Raw genomic sequence first — 13428 nt, 5'->3', positions numbered from 1 at the left:
CACATATGAAACAATTAATATAAGTCTTATTGTTAATTGCTCTTGTTACAAAATTTCATTAAATCGGATTTCGGTATATACAAAAGAACATAATCTTGAGAAATATTGGTAATGAAAATATGATATTAAATGGCATTTTGCAATTGCAACTACAGCCACAATATTGTTTCATTTGAAATTTAAAATCATATGAAGGACAGACAGCCCAAACATGACACCGACACTAACACATCAGTGTAATCACAAATGTTTGTGTCGGTATCCAACAACTCAAACACATTTTTTTCAGAATTGTCAGTGTAGATTGATTATTTGGTTTGAGCATCAGTTTTAAAAAGCTCGATTAGGATAGCTTCATGGAATAACCAATAAGCAATTAATCATTTTATTTCATCATCTGCTCAAATTATCATAGTAAATTAGTAATTCCGTTGAACAAAATCAAACATCAGAATGCTAATAAAAAACAGCATAATCTATTCAGAATTATTGGATCTGAAAACAAATAATTCTTTATACGAAAAAATGTTTGGAGGATGCATAAAAACATTTACAAGAAGAGAAAAAACTAAATTGTTTGAGCATCAGTTTTAAAAAGCTCGATTATGATAGCTTCATGGAATAACCAATAAGCAATTAATCAAATTTTTTCATCATCTGCTCAAATCAGCACATGTTTCAACCTAAAAAAATTTAAAATATGAAGAGAAAGAAGATAAAAAGGAAATTTAAAATATGAAGAGAAAGAAGATAAAAAGGGATAATAGCTAAAGAGTATGGAGATTAGTGCTTGAATATATAAACTCATAAAACCCTAATGCCTTTATTTATATATGAGAGAGTCCTTAACTCTATCACTTGGAATTTCGAAACAACCAATATAAAATTCATTAGATGAAACCCTAGCGCCGTTTAGGGGATTGAGAACTATACCAACCTATTAAATCGGAAAATGGAATTTTAATTTATTGGGAAATGCCAACAAAAAAAATCTTGAGAATGGTGTATTCAATGTATTTTTTCTTATAATAGGTGTATACTATTTAACACTTTGAAATTCTAGAAAATTATTCTTTAATATATAAAATTAAATAAATAAATAAAAGTTAAAGAGTTAAATTTTAGTTTTTAATAAATAATTAAAAACGTAAAATTCATTGAATTTAAGAAATACTTTTTTAAAAAATAAAAATTAGTGGGAGAAAAATTCGGTTGACTATATAATTAAAACAATTAATTTAAATGAATATAAAATCATGTTAATTAAAAACATAAAATTCAATGAATACAAGAAATAATTTTAAAAAATAAAAAGAAAAGTTAGTGAGACAAAATTTAGTTTGCTTAAATAATTAAAAAGTAAACTAACTGTATATATAAAATGACTATAAAAAATAAAATCTCCAATTAACCTCATATTTGATTTTCTATATCAAATTTAATTATCTTAACTTATATTTATAATAACTTTTTTATATTTTATTATATTATATAAGTTTTTTAATTATATTATTATCTATCAACTAAGATGATCTATGAAGGACAATTAACCGGATAGACAACCCAAACATGACATCGATACTGATAATAACACTGCAAAATAATCACAAATGTCTATGTCCATGTTCAACGACGACTCGAACACATTTTTTTACAAAGCTGTCAATAGTAGATTGAAAATTTGGTTTGAGCATCAGTTTTAAAAAGCTCGATTAGGATAACTTCATGGAAAAACCAATAAGTAATTAACCTTTTATTTCATCATTGGCTCAAATTATCATAGTCTCAAACCACAAATATATATAATAAAATTTCAAATATCAATCTGTATTTCTGTAGAAAAAAATCAAATATCTGAATGCTAATAAAAAACAGCACAATCTATTCAGAATTATTGGATCTGAAAACAAATAATTATTTATACGAAAAAATGTTTGGAGGATGCATAAAAACATTTACAAGAAGAGAAAAAACTAAATTGTTTGAGCATCAGTTTTAAAAAGCTCGATTATGATAGCTTCATGGAATAACCAATAAGCAATTAATCAAATTGTTTCATCATCTGCTCAAATCATCATAATCTCAAACCACCAACATTATATATAATGAAATTCACATAATAATATGTTAGGTTATAAAAAATTATTGGATCTGAAATAAAAAACAGCATAATCTATTCAAAAATATTGGATCTGAAAAAAAAAATTATACGAAAACATTTTCAAGAGGGAGAAGAAAGGGGCTGTATGAATTGAGCATCAGTTTTAAAAAGCTCGATTATGAAAGCTTCATGGAATAACCAATAAGCAATTATTCACTTTTTTCATCATCTGCTCAAATCATCATAGGAATGAAAAGAAGGAAAAAACATGAGAAAACGATAAGCGCATGGAGCTTTGTGCTTCAAAATAATAAAATCTTGAAACCCTAATGCCTCTATTTATATTCCTGCAAGGCCTTAAACCTAGGAATACCGTTTAGGAGATTGAGAAAAACTAAGCCAAGAAAATTAAATAAAAAATTGGGAATATAATAGTTTATTATTATTATTATTATTATAATAGGGAAATGCTAACAAATTATGAAATAAAAAAATAACTAAATATTATCAAGAGATGATTTATTTTTAATAATAGTTAAAATCATAAAATTCAATGAATATAAGAAATAATCTAAAAAGAAAATTAAAAGTTAGTGGAAGAAAAATTAGTTTGATTAAATAACTAAAAAAGTAAATTAAAAGATTATAAAGACATGATAATTAAAAACATAAAATTCATTGAATATAAGAAATAATTGAAAATATAAAATAAAAGTTAGTGGTTGAAAATTAATTCGAATAAGTAATAAAAATTAAATTAAATTAATATAAAAAACATCATAATTGAAAAATATAATCTCTTTCCGAAGTTGTAGATCTTATTTTATTCTCTCTCTTCGATGTTTTCTCTGTCCTCTCTCTAGAAGGGGGTAGGGTTTGAAATTGCATTTTCTCCGATGGCTACCGATTGGCAACGGTCGGGCGGAGAATGGGAGGTGGCCAAGAGGAGGTCTTTTAGGGCTTCGACTTCTCGGTGGGATGTGTTCCCTTGGGGTGGCGGAATCGCGAGCAACGGGGTTACATCGCTGACTTCAATCTACTTCTCAAGTTTTCCAGACTCGTATACGGAAAAAGGTTTTTTTCGAATTGTTTGCGTGTATAGGGAAGGTGGTGGAGGTGGCCATTTCACCTAGGAAGAATCGTTATGGAAGGAAATTTGGTTTTGTTAGGTTTGAGGAAGTGGAGGATGGAAGACTGTTAGCTATCCGCTGCGATAATGTGATGATTTTGGGGAAAAAAATTCACGCGAATCTTCCAAGATTCGAGCGTCCTCGGGTCGATTCAGGGTTTAACAGCAGGCCGAAGCAGAACCAAGGTGTGGGAGGTCAGTCTCAGAAGGCGGAGTCGAAGGGTGAGGGGGGGATAGCTGGGAAAGTTAGAGGCTTCAGAAAATCTTATGCAGACGTGTTGAATGACGGGGAAGGGGGCAGTGATGAGGTAGCTATTCGGCCAATGCTCAATTATTCTTTAAAAGCCGAAGATATAAACATATTGGAAAAGGCATACGTGGGGTTTGTTACGATACCTAGCTCAACCTATAATGTTCAGACTCACTTTGAAATGGAGGGTTACTTTCAGATTAAAGTGACTCCTATGGAGGGAAGTATGTGTTTGTTGGAAGAGGTGGAAGAGGGAGTTATAGAAGATCTAATCGGAGATAGCGAAACGTGGTGGAAGCAATGGTTCAAAGTTATAAGGAGGTGGAACGAATACGACATTGACGACGGCAGAGTCATATGGGTTAGCGTATACGGTGTTCCAATTCATGCTTGGAATGTTGAGTTTTTTATGACTTTAGCAAATTTGTTGGGGACTTTTATTTGTCTAGATGAATCTACGGCTGAAGGATCTAATTATGATACGGCGAGATTGATGGTGAGGGTTAAGCTGGCTCATGTGTTAGATACAAAGATGGAGGTCTACATAGATGGGAAGAACTTTGTGCTCACCTTGGAGGAAGATGTTATTGGCTCGATGCGCAATAATTCAGGTACCCGTAAATCCCGTATTTCTTCTAGCTCTGTGTCTGAATCTTTGAAGTCAGTAGACGATTTGTCTGTCAATATGTTAGATGGGGAGATTGGTGTAGACAGTGGTGATGATAATTGGTGCTCTAATTCGGATCATGTTTCCAATTCTAAAACCTCTAAGGATAGAACCAGGTCTTTTTTGACTCCCAGTGGCATAGGAGGGGCGGTTAAAGGTGTGCTGGGGGGAGGGAGTTCATGATGTGAGGAGTAAAGGTGAGGCTAATTCTGAAGGAGAGTGGAATAGGAAGAAGGGGCATGAGACAGAGGCTAGTCGTTCTATTTCGATTTCTGTTTCTGTTTCTGACGGTCATGATTGTTTCGTAAAAGGGAAGTTTGACTCCACTCAGCTTTCTTTTGACGACTCTGTGCAAAAGATTCAGGATACGTATTCGGTCAAAACAGTGGAGGAGGGTAAAAACAGCAGGGAGGGTTTGTTTGATGCGATAGTGAAAAATTGTCATGGTCTTACAGTGGTGAATACAGGGCCTCTGCCATTGGAACTGGATGGTGTTTCTCCTGCTGTCCCGAACATGCTGGCAGTTGGAGATAGTGTAACAGTCCCAAAGAAGATTAGATACAAAAACTTGAGGCATATTGGCTTGCAAAAGGGTATGACAGAATTGTACAAAAAAGGGAAAACGCGGAGCATTAGTAGAAAAGTCAAGAAGTCTAAAGGGAAATATGCAGAGGTGTCGCAGCTGTATGCTTCTAATTCGGATTCGATTTGTTCCTTCAGTATAGAAGGATCGGACTTATATGGGAAGCATAAAGAGGAATCGGATATCCAACGGTGCAACAATAGACAATGGAGTTTTTTGGACGGGGAGGGGGGGTAAACTTTGGTCGGTTATAGTCGCGTTAGGGGTGGGGGATTCGGAGGGGAAAAAAGTTGTTAGGTAGAATTGAGAACACGGAGAAAAGAGGTGAGGGTAGAAGGGAGGGTAGGAAGGAGTCATCAAATTGTTTGAAATGATAATCGGAGCCATGAATATTAGAGGAGGAGGTAGCTCTTTGAAGAGAAGAAGAGTGAGCTCTATTATTACAAAGGGGAAAGCGTATATTTTCATAATTCAAGAAACTAAAATTAAATATTTCAAGGATTCGTTTGTCAAGAGTTTTTGGAATGGTTCGGATATAGGTTTTTCTTTTTCTAATTCAAATGGTGTGTCGGGTGGATTGCTAACTCTTTGGAAGGGGGAAAATTTGGAGGTGGTGAATAGCTTTAAAGGAGAAGGGTATCTAGGTATCAAAGTTAGGTGGGAGAATTTGAGGTACTATGTTATAAATGTTTATTCTTCTTGCGATATGGAAAAGAAGAAGTTGTTGTGGGACAATTTGTTGAGATTGAAGGAGATATTCAAGGACGGGGAGTGGATTATCGGAGGGGATTTCAACGCTATTAAAAATGTTAGAGAAAGAAGAGGGAGGGCGGCCGTTGTTAATCATAATGAATCGAGACTCTTCGCGGATTTCATTCACAATTCTTCATTGGTGGATATGTCGTACAAGGGGAAAAAGTACACATGGTATAGTGGTGATGGGAAGTCTATGAGTAGAATTGACCGTTTTCTTATATCGGAGGAGGTGATGGATAGATGGGGTGTGGTTGGCCAATTTGTTGGAGAGAGAGATATTTCGGACCATTGTCCAATTTGGTTGGTGGCGGATAAAATTAATTGGGGACCTAAACCGTTCAAATTCAATAATGAATGGTTTTCTTTGAATTCCTTTTATTCCTTTGTGGAAAAAGAATGGAATAATATGGAGGTGGAAGGGAGAGGGGATTTTGTTTTGAAAGAGAAGTTAAAACTTCTTAAAGTCAAATTAAAGTGGTGGAATGTAGAGGTGTTTGGGAGGTATGATTTGAGAGTGGAGGAAGATGTGAGGAATATTAACATGTATGATGAGTTATTGGAGTCGCGTAATGAGGATATGATCAAGGAGGTGATTGGTAAAAGGAGGGATGTTTCTTGTAGATTTTGGAGGGATTTGCAAATTAAAGAGAACATGCTTCTTCAAAAATCGAGGTTGAAATGGTTAAAGGAGGGAGATTCGAATAGTGGTTTTTTCACAAGGTTATTAAGGAACGAAGGAGGATTAACCACATTGGTCCTATTCTTTCTTCGAGGGGTATATTAGAATCAGTGGGAGAAGTAAAGGAGGAAGTGTTTAGGCATTTTAAAGATAAATTAAAGGAGGAAGAGATATATAGACTGGTGTTGGATGGGATCCATTTCAACAACATTATTGAATCGGATTCGGCATTGCTTGAAAGTCCGTTTTTGGAAGAGGAGATAAAGGAAGCAATATGGAGTTGTGGAGGATCGAAGAGTCCAGGACCGGATGGGTATTCTTTCCTTTTCTTCAAAAGGTGTTGGTCTTTCTTAAAGGATGATGTTGTCCGCTTTTTTAAAAGTTTCTATGAAGACGGTTCTCTTTCTAAGGCGGTTACATCTTCCTTTATTTCGTTGATCTCTAAATCTCTTAATCGTTTATCTTTAGATGACTATAGACCCATTTGTTTGGTGGGGAGCATGTACAAAGTGGTGACGAAATTGTTGGCGGGTAGATTAAAGAGAATTCTTGGTACGATTGTTTCCCCGTGCCAAAGTGCTTTTGTGCCGGGAAGACAAATGTTAGAAGGAGTAGTGGTGGCGAATGAGGTGGTCGACTTTGCGAGGAAAGAAGGTAAGGATTGTCTTCTTTTCAAAGTGGACTTCGAAAAAGCTTATGACAAAGTGAATTGGAATTTTTTGAGATATATGTTTAGGAAGATGGGATTTGGAGCCAAATGGAGAGGTTGGATGGAAAAGTTGGTTTTCAAAAGTCACATGTTGATTCTTGTGAATGGGAGTCCGACGGAAGATTTTGAAGTTGGTAAGTGGTTGAGGCAAGGTGATCCTCTTTCGCCTTTTCTCTTTGTGTTGGTGGCGGAAGGGCTCACGGGGTTGGTAAGGAAGTCTATAGAGGTGGGCGAATTTGATTTTTTCTCAATTAATCGGAGTTGTGCGGTTGATATCCTTCAATTTGCGGATGACACTTTATTGGTCGGGAAAGGGAATTGGAAACATGTTTGGGCGATTAAAGCGGCGCTTAAGGCGTTTGAGTTGGTTTCGGGTTTATGCATAAATTACCACAAAAGCAAGTTAATTGGGATTAACATAAATAGTGGGTTTTTGGAAGCGGCTTCAATTGTTCTTTCGTGCAAGATTGAAGATAGTAACTTTTACTTTCTAGGGATCCCGGTGGGGTTTAATCCGAGAAAAGCTAAGACTTGGGAACCGCTTTTATCCAAGATGAGAAATCGGTTGGCAGGTATCATACCCCAAATTTGTCCTACCCTTTAATTTCTAACTGGCTTAGACTTTTGCATTCATCTGCATCTCTCCATTAGGTCATCTAACACATCATACATCATTAACCAATAAAAAGAATGGGATCAAGATCATGATTGGCTGGTCCTTTGAAAGATACTTGATCATATAATTCATATTTATATGGATTTCTTGACCTAAGGTTTATTTCCCTAGGCATATGGGGGTCATGGACCTTAAAGGATTGTGGTTCCTTGCTGAAGATTAGTGGTGTTCATCAGTTGAGGATTCAGTCAAGGTTTCATGTTAAGGCTATTAGGGTCACAACATTAAAGCAGAGGTTTTCATTGGAAATTGAAGATTATGGCAAGGTATTCATTCAAGTTTCCTAAGGCGTTCAATCGACATAAAAGGTTTTAAGTGCAAAGGTCTCAAGCAAAGAAGTCAAACTCATCTCTACATTAATTTAACATTTTTTCACATTCATCCAAAATTTAAATACACTCAAATGCTATCAACATTCAAAGTTCATCCATTACACAAAAAAACCAATTGTGAGTCATTACACCAAGACATTCACGTCAAAAAGTACAAAGAAAAATTACACCGAAAAATATACAACACTTCCTAAAACCTATCCTTCTCTTTCTCCATTTCTTCCAAGCTGCTTCATTTGCTTTCACTTTGATAGACCTTGCTTCAAATTTGTTTTGCCTTGCATAATGCTTACAAGTTCTCTCTCCAATCTTCATGCTATATTTCTCAAAACCTACAAATTTAAGTTAAGTCATGAGAAAGCCTCACTTGCAGCCTTGCATACAAATCAAAGAAAACCAAATCAGAACATACATCATCATCATCTCAGAACCACAGTTCAAACAAGAAAAACCATAACAGCCCTGCACCCATTTCAAGCTGCCTAAACACTGTCCAGCCATTTAATTCAAACCTGCATATACACCAGTACTAAACCAAAAAAAAGACTAACAGCTTTTGACTCTAACTGTCAACAGAAATTCAAGCAGACATCCATCTTCAAATGCCTAAATCGGTTCCAAACCATGCCGCATAGTCGATTTGATCACCTGCTGCAAGACAAACATTTCACAGTTCATTTAGCATTCTAAAGGAGAATCTTCAACAAGACGAAAAATTAGAACTTGCAACAAGTCAATTCGGTTCAGATTCAAAAAATACATACAGCAATCAAAACATCTCAGATAACAAAGCCTTGCCGCCGATTCACACACAAATATCCAAGCCATGTTCCACAGAAGCTGCCCTTGTTGTATCGGCAATACGTCATTTAGCTCATTTTATCCCACCGATCACATCCAACCTCTTGCGGTGTGCCACATTGGGAAACATACTGCAGCCTGTATATACAATTCAAAAAACGGCTCAGACCCATCATACCTACCACAACAAAACTCAAACAGCTTCATAACATTCCTTACTAACAGAAATAACAGTTACTAACAACCTAACATAACTGCCATTCAACCACCCTTAACCCAACACCAAACAAAATTTCACAACCCCTTTTAACCAATCCCTGACTGAATGTAACAACTTCTTAACCAATTCTCAACAGAAAATAACCAACTGTCAAACCATTCATCAACCTATCCCTAACAACCTATAACTACTAAACTTCACTCCTAACAGAATTGCAATCTCTAACCAATATAACTACTGCCAGCTCTTCCTAACCAATATAACAGAATCAACCAAATTCAGTTACAAAAAACCTAACTAACTTCTACTAACCTTCAAAAAAAACCGATCTTCTCCATCTCTATATAACAGAGGTCTTCTTCATTCTTCAAGCTCTCTCTCTCTATTCATTCTTCACACAAAATTCTTCATTCATCACTTTCACAATCTTCAATCCCTTCACTTCCACCATTCTCTCGATTCCTTCTCATCTTCACCGTAATCTTCAATCTGAATCTTCTTCATCTCACTTTCTCCATCATTCTTTCACTCCCCTATTGATCACATCTCATCTCCACCCTTCTTCTTCTCCACACTCTCTCTCTCGGACCATCATCTACCTCGCATCATCACATCTATCCATCTTCATCACTTCAATTCTCTCTTCAATATCCATCTCTCAAATCCCCTCGCCACCTCCATTATCACACAAAAATACGTCAAACTCGGCCTAGCAACATAACAGAAGAGAAGAGCACAATAGAAAGAGGAAGAGAATTCAGAAAATGAGGAAATCACCTTGAAAAAAACCTTGGCTCCAATCTTCGTCTTCATCGATCCAGAGTTCATCATCTTCAACGAATCTCCAGCAAGCACTTGCAAATCGGAAGCACACCTTCGACATCATCGCACCACTCACGCCAAACGATTCCAGATCGCAACCTTTGTACCGATTCAAGATCGCATCCACATAGTAACTCTTCGTCATCCGATTCGCTTGCGGACTCAAGATAGAGACGAGGAGGATTCGAATCGGAGAAGGATTGAGTGTGGGACGAAGACGAACAAGAAGATGAACCCGAGTTATGAGGCCTAAGCGTTGAAGATGAGAGAAGAAGTTTGATCGGAGAGAAAGCTTCGTTCCGGCGCCGCCGTCGAGAGTTCGCGAGAAGAGAGAAGAAGCTCTTCAGAATTCCAACAGCCGCTCAACAAGTAAACCTAATCCCGTTCCCTATTTCAATTTTTCTTTTCTTGTTAATCGGTTTAATTAGAATTAATGGAGGTTAACCACTGTTAATTGAGATTAATTAAAAAAATCTGATAATAATCTAATGGATCATGTACAAGAAATCATCCCTGGGCCGAATTGTTAGGTCACACCCCCATAGGCCCACACACCATCGTTTTTGGCCACAAAAATCTGAAAACAAAAAGAAAATACTGAACACACCATGGGCCTGCGCCCAAATTGCTTCATACACCTCCATAAGCCCATAACGTCACTTTTTGGCTAAAATCTGCATACAACAAAAAACCTGTTGGGCCTCTGTACCAGCCCTGCGCCTATACTACTTCCAGCACCATTAACTTTAATCTTACACCCCCCTGTGTACATATTTTCATGTTAGATTTTGGTTCTTTTTCATATAGTTTTGTATGCTAATTTTTTAGATGATAGAAGACACAATAAAATCAATAAAACTTGTTAGATTTTTAGGCCACTTTTAGGTTTAATTTTAGTATCATAATCACCATTAAAATTTGTTAAGTTTGTAGGTAATCATTGACATATAAAAGAACTCATAAAATGGTAGTTTTAGGTTAATTTTGACACATAAAAAATACATAAAAAATAGTAGTATTTTTTGTTTAATTTTGCACTAATGTTTGAATTGCTTTTTGTGCTATATTCATGTTATTTTTGTATAACTCTTGTGTGATTTGTGTTACTTGTTTTTGGCCATATTTTGGCCTACTTTGTTAATACCATTTTAATGCTCCTTTTAGAATTTATCTCATTACCATGTTAACTTTAGATTTAGAGTTCCTTGTACATAGACAATAATCATTAGGTTAAGGTTAGGCTAGTCCCCCATTTCATTCTTTTTCTTTTCAACTCTTTAAAATACTTAATAAAAGGAAGATGCGAATCACATTAAGCAAGTGATAGAGAAATGAGTGGGATTCATTCCCTAATCTATTTCTCAATCACTTAGTGGCATAGAAACGAGTGGGATTCATTCCCTAATCTGTTTCTCGGTCACTACTTAATGGGAGAGAAACGAGTGGGATTCATTCCCTAATCTATTTCTCAAACATTAATTAATGGGAGAGAAATGAGTGGGATTCATTCCCTAATCTGTTTCTCGAACATTACATAATAGGATGGAAGTGAGTGGGATTCATTCCTTAATCTGCTTCTCGATCATTATGCATTTTATGTGATTCGAATCGAAAAGTAAATTCCCTTAAAAAAATACACAACCAAAAACACTTTAAAACATCTAACAATGGTTCAGACTAAAGCAAAGTAGAGAAAGTGGTGAGTGGCCCGGTATTGGGAACTGTTCACCACTCATCTACCCTAAAAGACACAAACCAATCATTTCTTTTCCTTTTGCCTCGTTGGCACCTAAGGGCAATGTCATTTCCGCTTGTACGCATCCTAGGTCGATCCCTTATGCAAAAGCGTGAACGTTGACTCCGCCCAATTAAAAAACACAAAAACAAACAGAAAATCGTGAGCCGAGCTACGGTAACTCTGATTCCTGAAAAGGATACGTAGGCAGCGGGGTAGGGCCCGTGCGAGTACAATTCTTTATTTTCCCTACATTTTGCATTCATTCGCATATATAGACATAGTACACACCCTTTAGATAGAAACAAACATAGGTGGATACCATCGAGTACGATGGGCGCGAGGGGTGCTAATACCTTCCCCTCGCGTAACCGACTCCCGTACCTTGATTCTCTGGTCGCAAGACCTGTTCCTTCCTTTGTTAGGTTTTCTGATATTCCTTTCCCTTATGGGATAAATATATTAGTGGCGACTCTGTTCATTTTTCGCGAGCGTGCGACAGCAGGTTGGAAAAATAGGTTTCTAAACTTAGGAGGGAGGATTACTATGTTGAAATCTATTTTGAGCTCATTAATTGTTTTCTCTATGTCCTTTTACAAGATGCCGGCCAAGGTGGCGAAGGAGTTTACGCGCCTTCAAAGCGGTTTCTTATGGGGGGAGGAGAGGAGAGGAGATGTATTCATTGGATTACTTGGAGGGAGGTGACTCAACCTATTGAGAAGGGGGGATTAGGCATAAAAAATATTGAGGACTTCAATTTATCTCTCTTGTGTAAATGGAGATGGAAGATTATTCAAGGGGTGGACTCTCTTTGGTATAAGATCTTAAAGGAGAGATATGGGGATTTAGTGTTGAAAATTATGGGTGGAGCCTTTTGTTCTAAAGAGAGGAGGGGGCGTCGTTTTGGTGGAAGGACATATTGAAAATGGGGACTAATTCTTATTTTGACCCGTTTGTTTCTTCTTGTAGGTTTCTAATTCATAATGGCTTTAATACCTCGTTTTGGGATGTAAAGTGGTTGAATGGGATGGTTTTGAAGGAGGAGTTTCCAAGCCTTTCTGAGGCATCTTGTTTGAAAACGGTTTCGGTGGCAGCTATGGGAGGATGGGTAGATAATAAGTGGATATGGGGGGATTGTGGCATTTCGGGGTACCGTTTGCAAGACACATCGAAGGCGGCCGAGTGGGGGGTTTTTCGTTGAATCATGGAGGATGTCGGAATGATGGGTGTGGATAAGGATGGGGCGGATTCGGTTTTAAATGGGGGAGACGGTTTTTCGGTAGCATCTTGTTATGAGGAGTATGCTAGTTATCGCACTCCATTTGGGCCGCATGGTAGACACTTTGAAGCGAAGAAGTTAGTTTGGAATTCGGATGTCCCTTTCAAGATTAAGGCATTTGGATGAAGGCTTCTTGCAAATAGGCTTCCAACAAAAGATATTCTTGTGCTAAGAGGTATTCCTATCTCCTTTGATAATTCCATGTGCTCTTTTTGTAAGATTGATTCGGAAAATCGAGATCATTCTTTTTTTGCTTGCTCTTTTGTAAAGAATATTTGGAGGGATATAGCGGTGTGGATAGGTACAGATGGGATAGGGGAAGAAGAGAGCTTCTCGAGTTTTATGGATTGGCACTCTTTTTGTATATCTAAAAAAGTATTGGTAAAGAAAGTAGATATTATTTGGTTGGCTACAACTTGGTCTATATGGTTAAGTAGGAATGGGGTTTGCTTTCGGGAAGAGGATTGGAATTTAGATGACTTGGTTTGGAACATCAAAGTGTTGGTGTGGAGGTGGTCTTTTTGTGGAGAGATTACACATTCCAATTATTCTTTTTATGATTTTGTCAAAGAACCGTTGTGGTTCTTATCACAATTTTAACTGGTATGTAATTTCTTGTCGGGCTTGTGCCTCCCTTTTGTAAACAGGTTGGAGAACCCTTAGTTCTCCGGTTTAATATATCTTGTTTA

At 36.7% G+C, this 13428-nt stretch overlaps 1 protein-coding gene and 5 non-coding genes across 6 annotated transcripts; 1 reads left to right on the top strand and 5 right to left on the bottom strand.

The window, feature by feature from the left end:
* Positions 1-318: 318 nt before the first annotated feature.
* Positions 319-403, bottom strand: LOC131637968 (small nucleolar RNA SNORD36). The gene has a single exon (XR_009294549.1). It is a non-coding gene; the product is annotated as a small nucleolar RNA SNORD36 (small nucleolar RNA).
* Positions 404-578: 175 nt separating this feature from the next.
* On the bottom strand, positions 579-663 carry LOC131637965 (small nucleolar RNA SNORD36). The gene has a single exon (XR_009294546.1). It is a non-coding gene; the product is annotated as a small nucleolar RNA SNORD36 (small nucleolar RNA).
* Positions 664-1687: 1024 nt separating this feature from the next.
* On the bottom strand, positions 1688-1771 carry LOC131637970 (small nucleolar RNA SNORD36). Its single transcript, XR_009294550.1, has one exon. It is a non-coding gene; the product is annotated as a small nucleolar RNA SNORD36 (small nucleolar RNA).
* Positions 1772-1983: 212 nt separating this feature from the next.
* On the bottom strand, positions 1984-2068 carry LOC131637966 (small nucleolar RNA SNORD36). Its single transcript, XR_009294547.1, has one exon. It is a non-coding gene; the product is annotated as a small nucleolar RNA SNORD36 (small nucleolar RNA).
* Positions 2069-2252: 184 nt separating this feature from the next.
* On the bottom strand, positions 2253-2336 carry LOC131637967 (small nucleolar RNA SNORD36). Its single transcript, XR_009294548.1, has one exon. It is a non-coding gene; the product is annotated as a small nucleolar RNA SNORD36 (small nucleolar RNA).
* A 2779-nt stretch (positions 2337-5115) lies between these two features.
* LOC131637959 (uncharacterized) lies at positions 5116-12661 on the top strand. Its single transcript, XM_058908525.1, has 6 exons — positions 5116-5731; positions 5882-6075; positions 6207-7446; positions 7662-7816; positions 12061-12161; positions 12430-12661. The coding sequence occupies exons 1-6, from the start codon at positions 5116-5118 to the stop codon at positions 12659-12661; spliced, it is 2538 nt and encodes an 845-aa protein (XP_058764508.1).
* The last annotated feature ends 767 nt before the right edge of the window (positions 12662-13428 follow it).

Source organism: Vicia villosa, unplaced genomic scaffold (assembly GCF_029867415.1).
Source record: "Vicia villosa cultivar HV-30 ecotype Madison, WI unplaced genomic scaffold, Vvil1.0 ctg.002121F_1_1, whole genome shotgun sequence".
Classification (NCBI taxonomy): Eukaryota; Viridiplantae; Streptophyta; class Magnoliopsida; order Fabales; family Fabaceae; genus Vicia; species Vicia villosa.
Note: the sequence above shows the minus strand (reverse complement) of the source record. Positions and strands in the feature narration are given on the sequence as shown.

Excerpts from the sequence above, each read along its gene's own strand:
- LOC131637959 (XM_058908525.1), top strand. The coding sequence starts at position 5,116 with ATGAATATTAGAGGAGGAGGTAGCTCTTTGAAGAGAAGAAGAGTGAGC. Across the intron at positions 6,076-6,206 it reads ATGAGGATATGATCAAGGAG|GTTATTAAGGAACGAAGGAG; the intron begins GTGATTGGTAAA and ends TTTTTTCACAAG. Across the intron at positions 12,162-12,429 it reads ATTGGATTACTTGGAGGGAG|GTTTCTAATTCATAATGGCT; the intron begins GTGACTCAACCT and ends TTCTTCTTGTAG.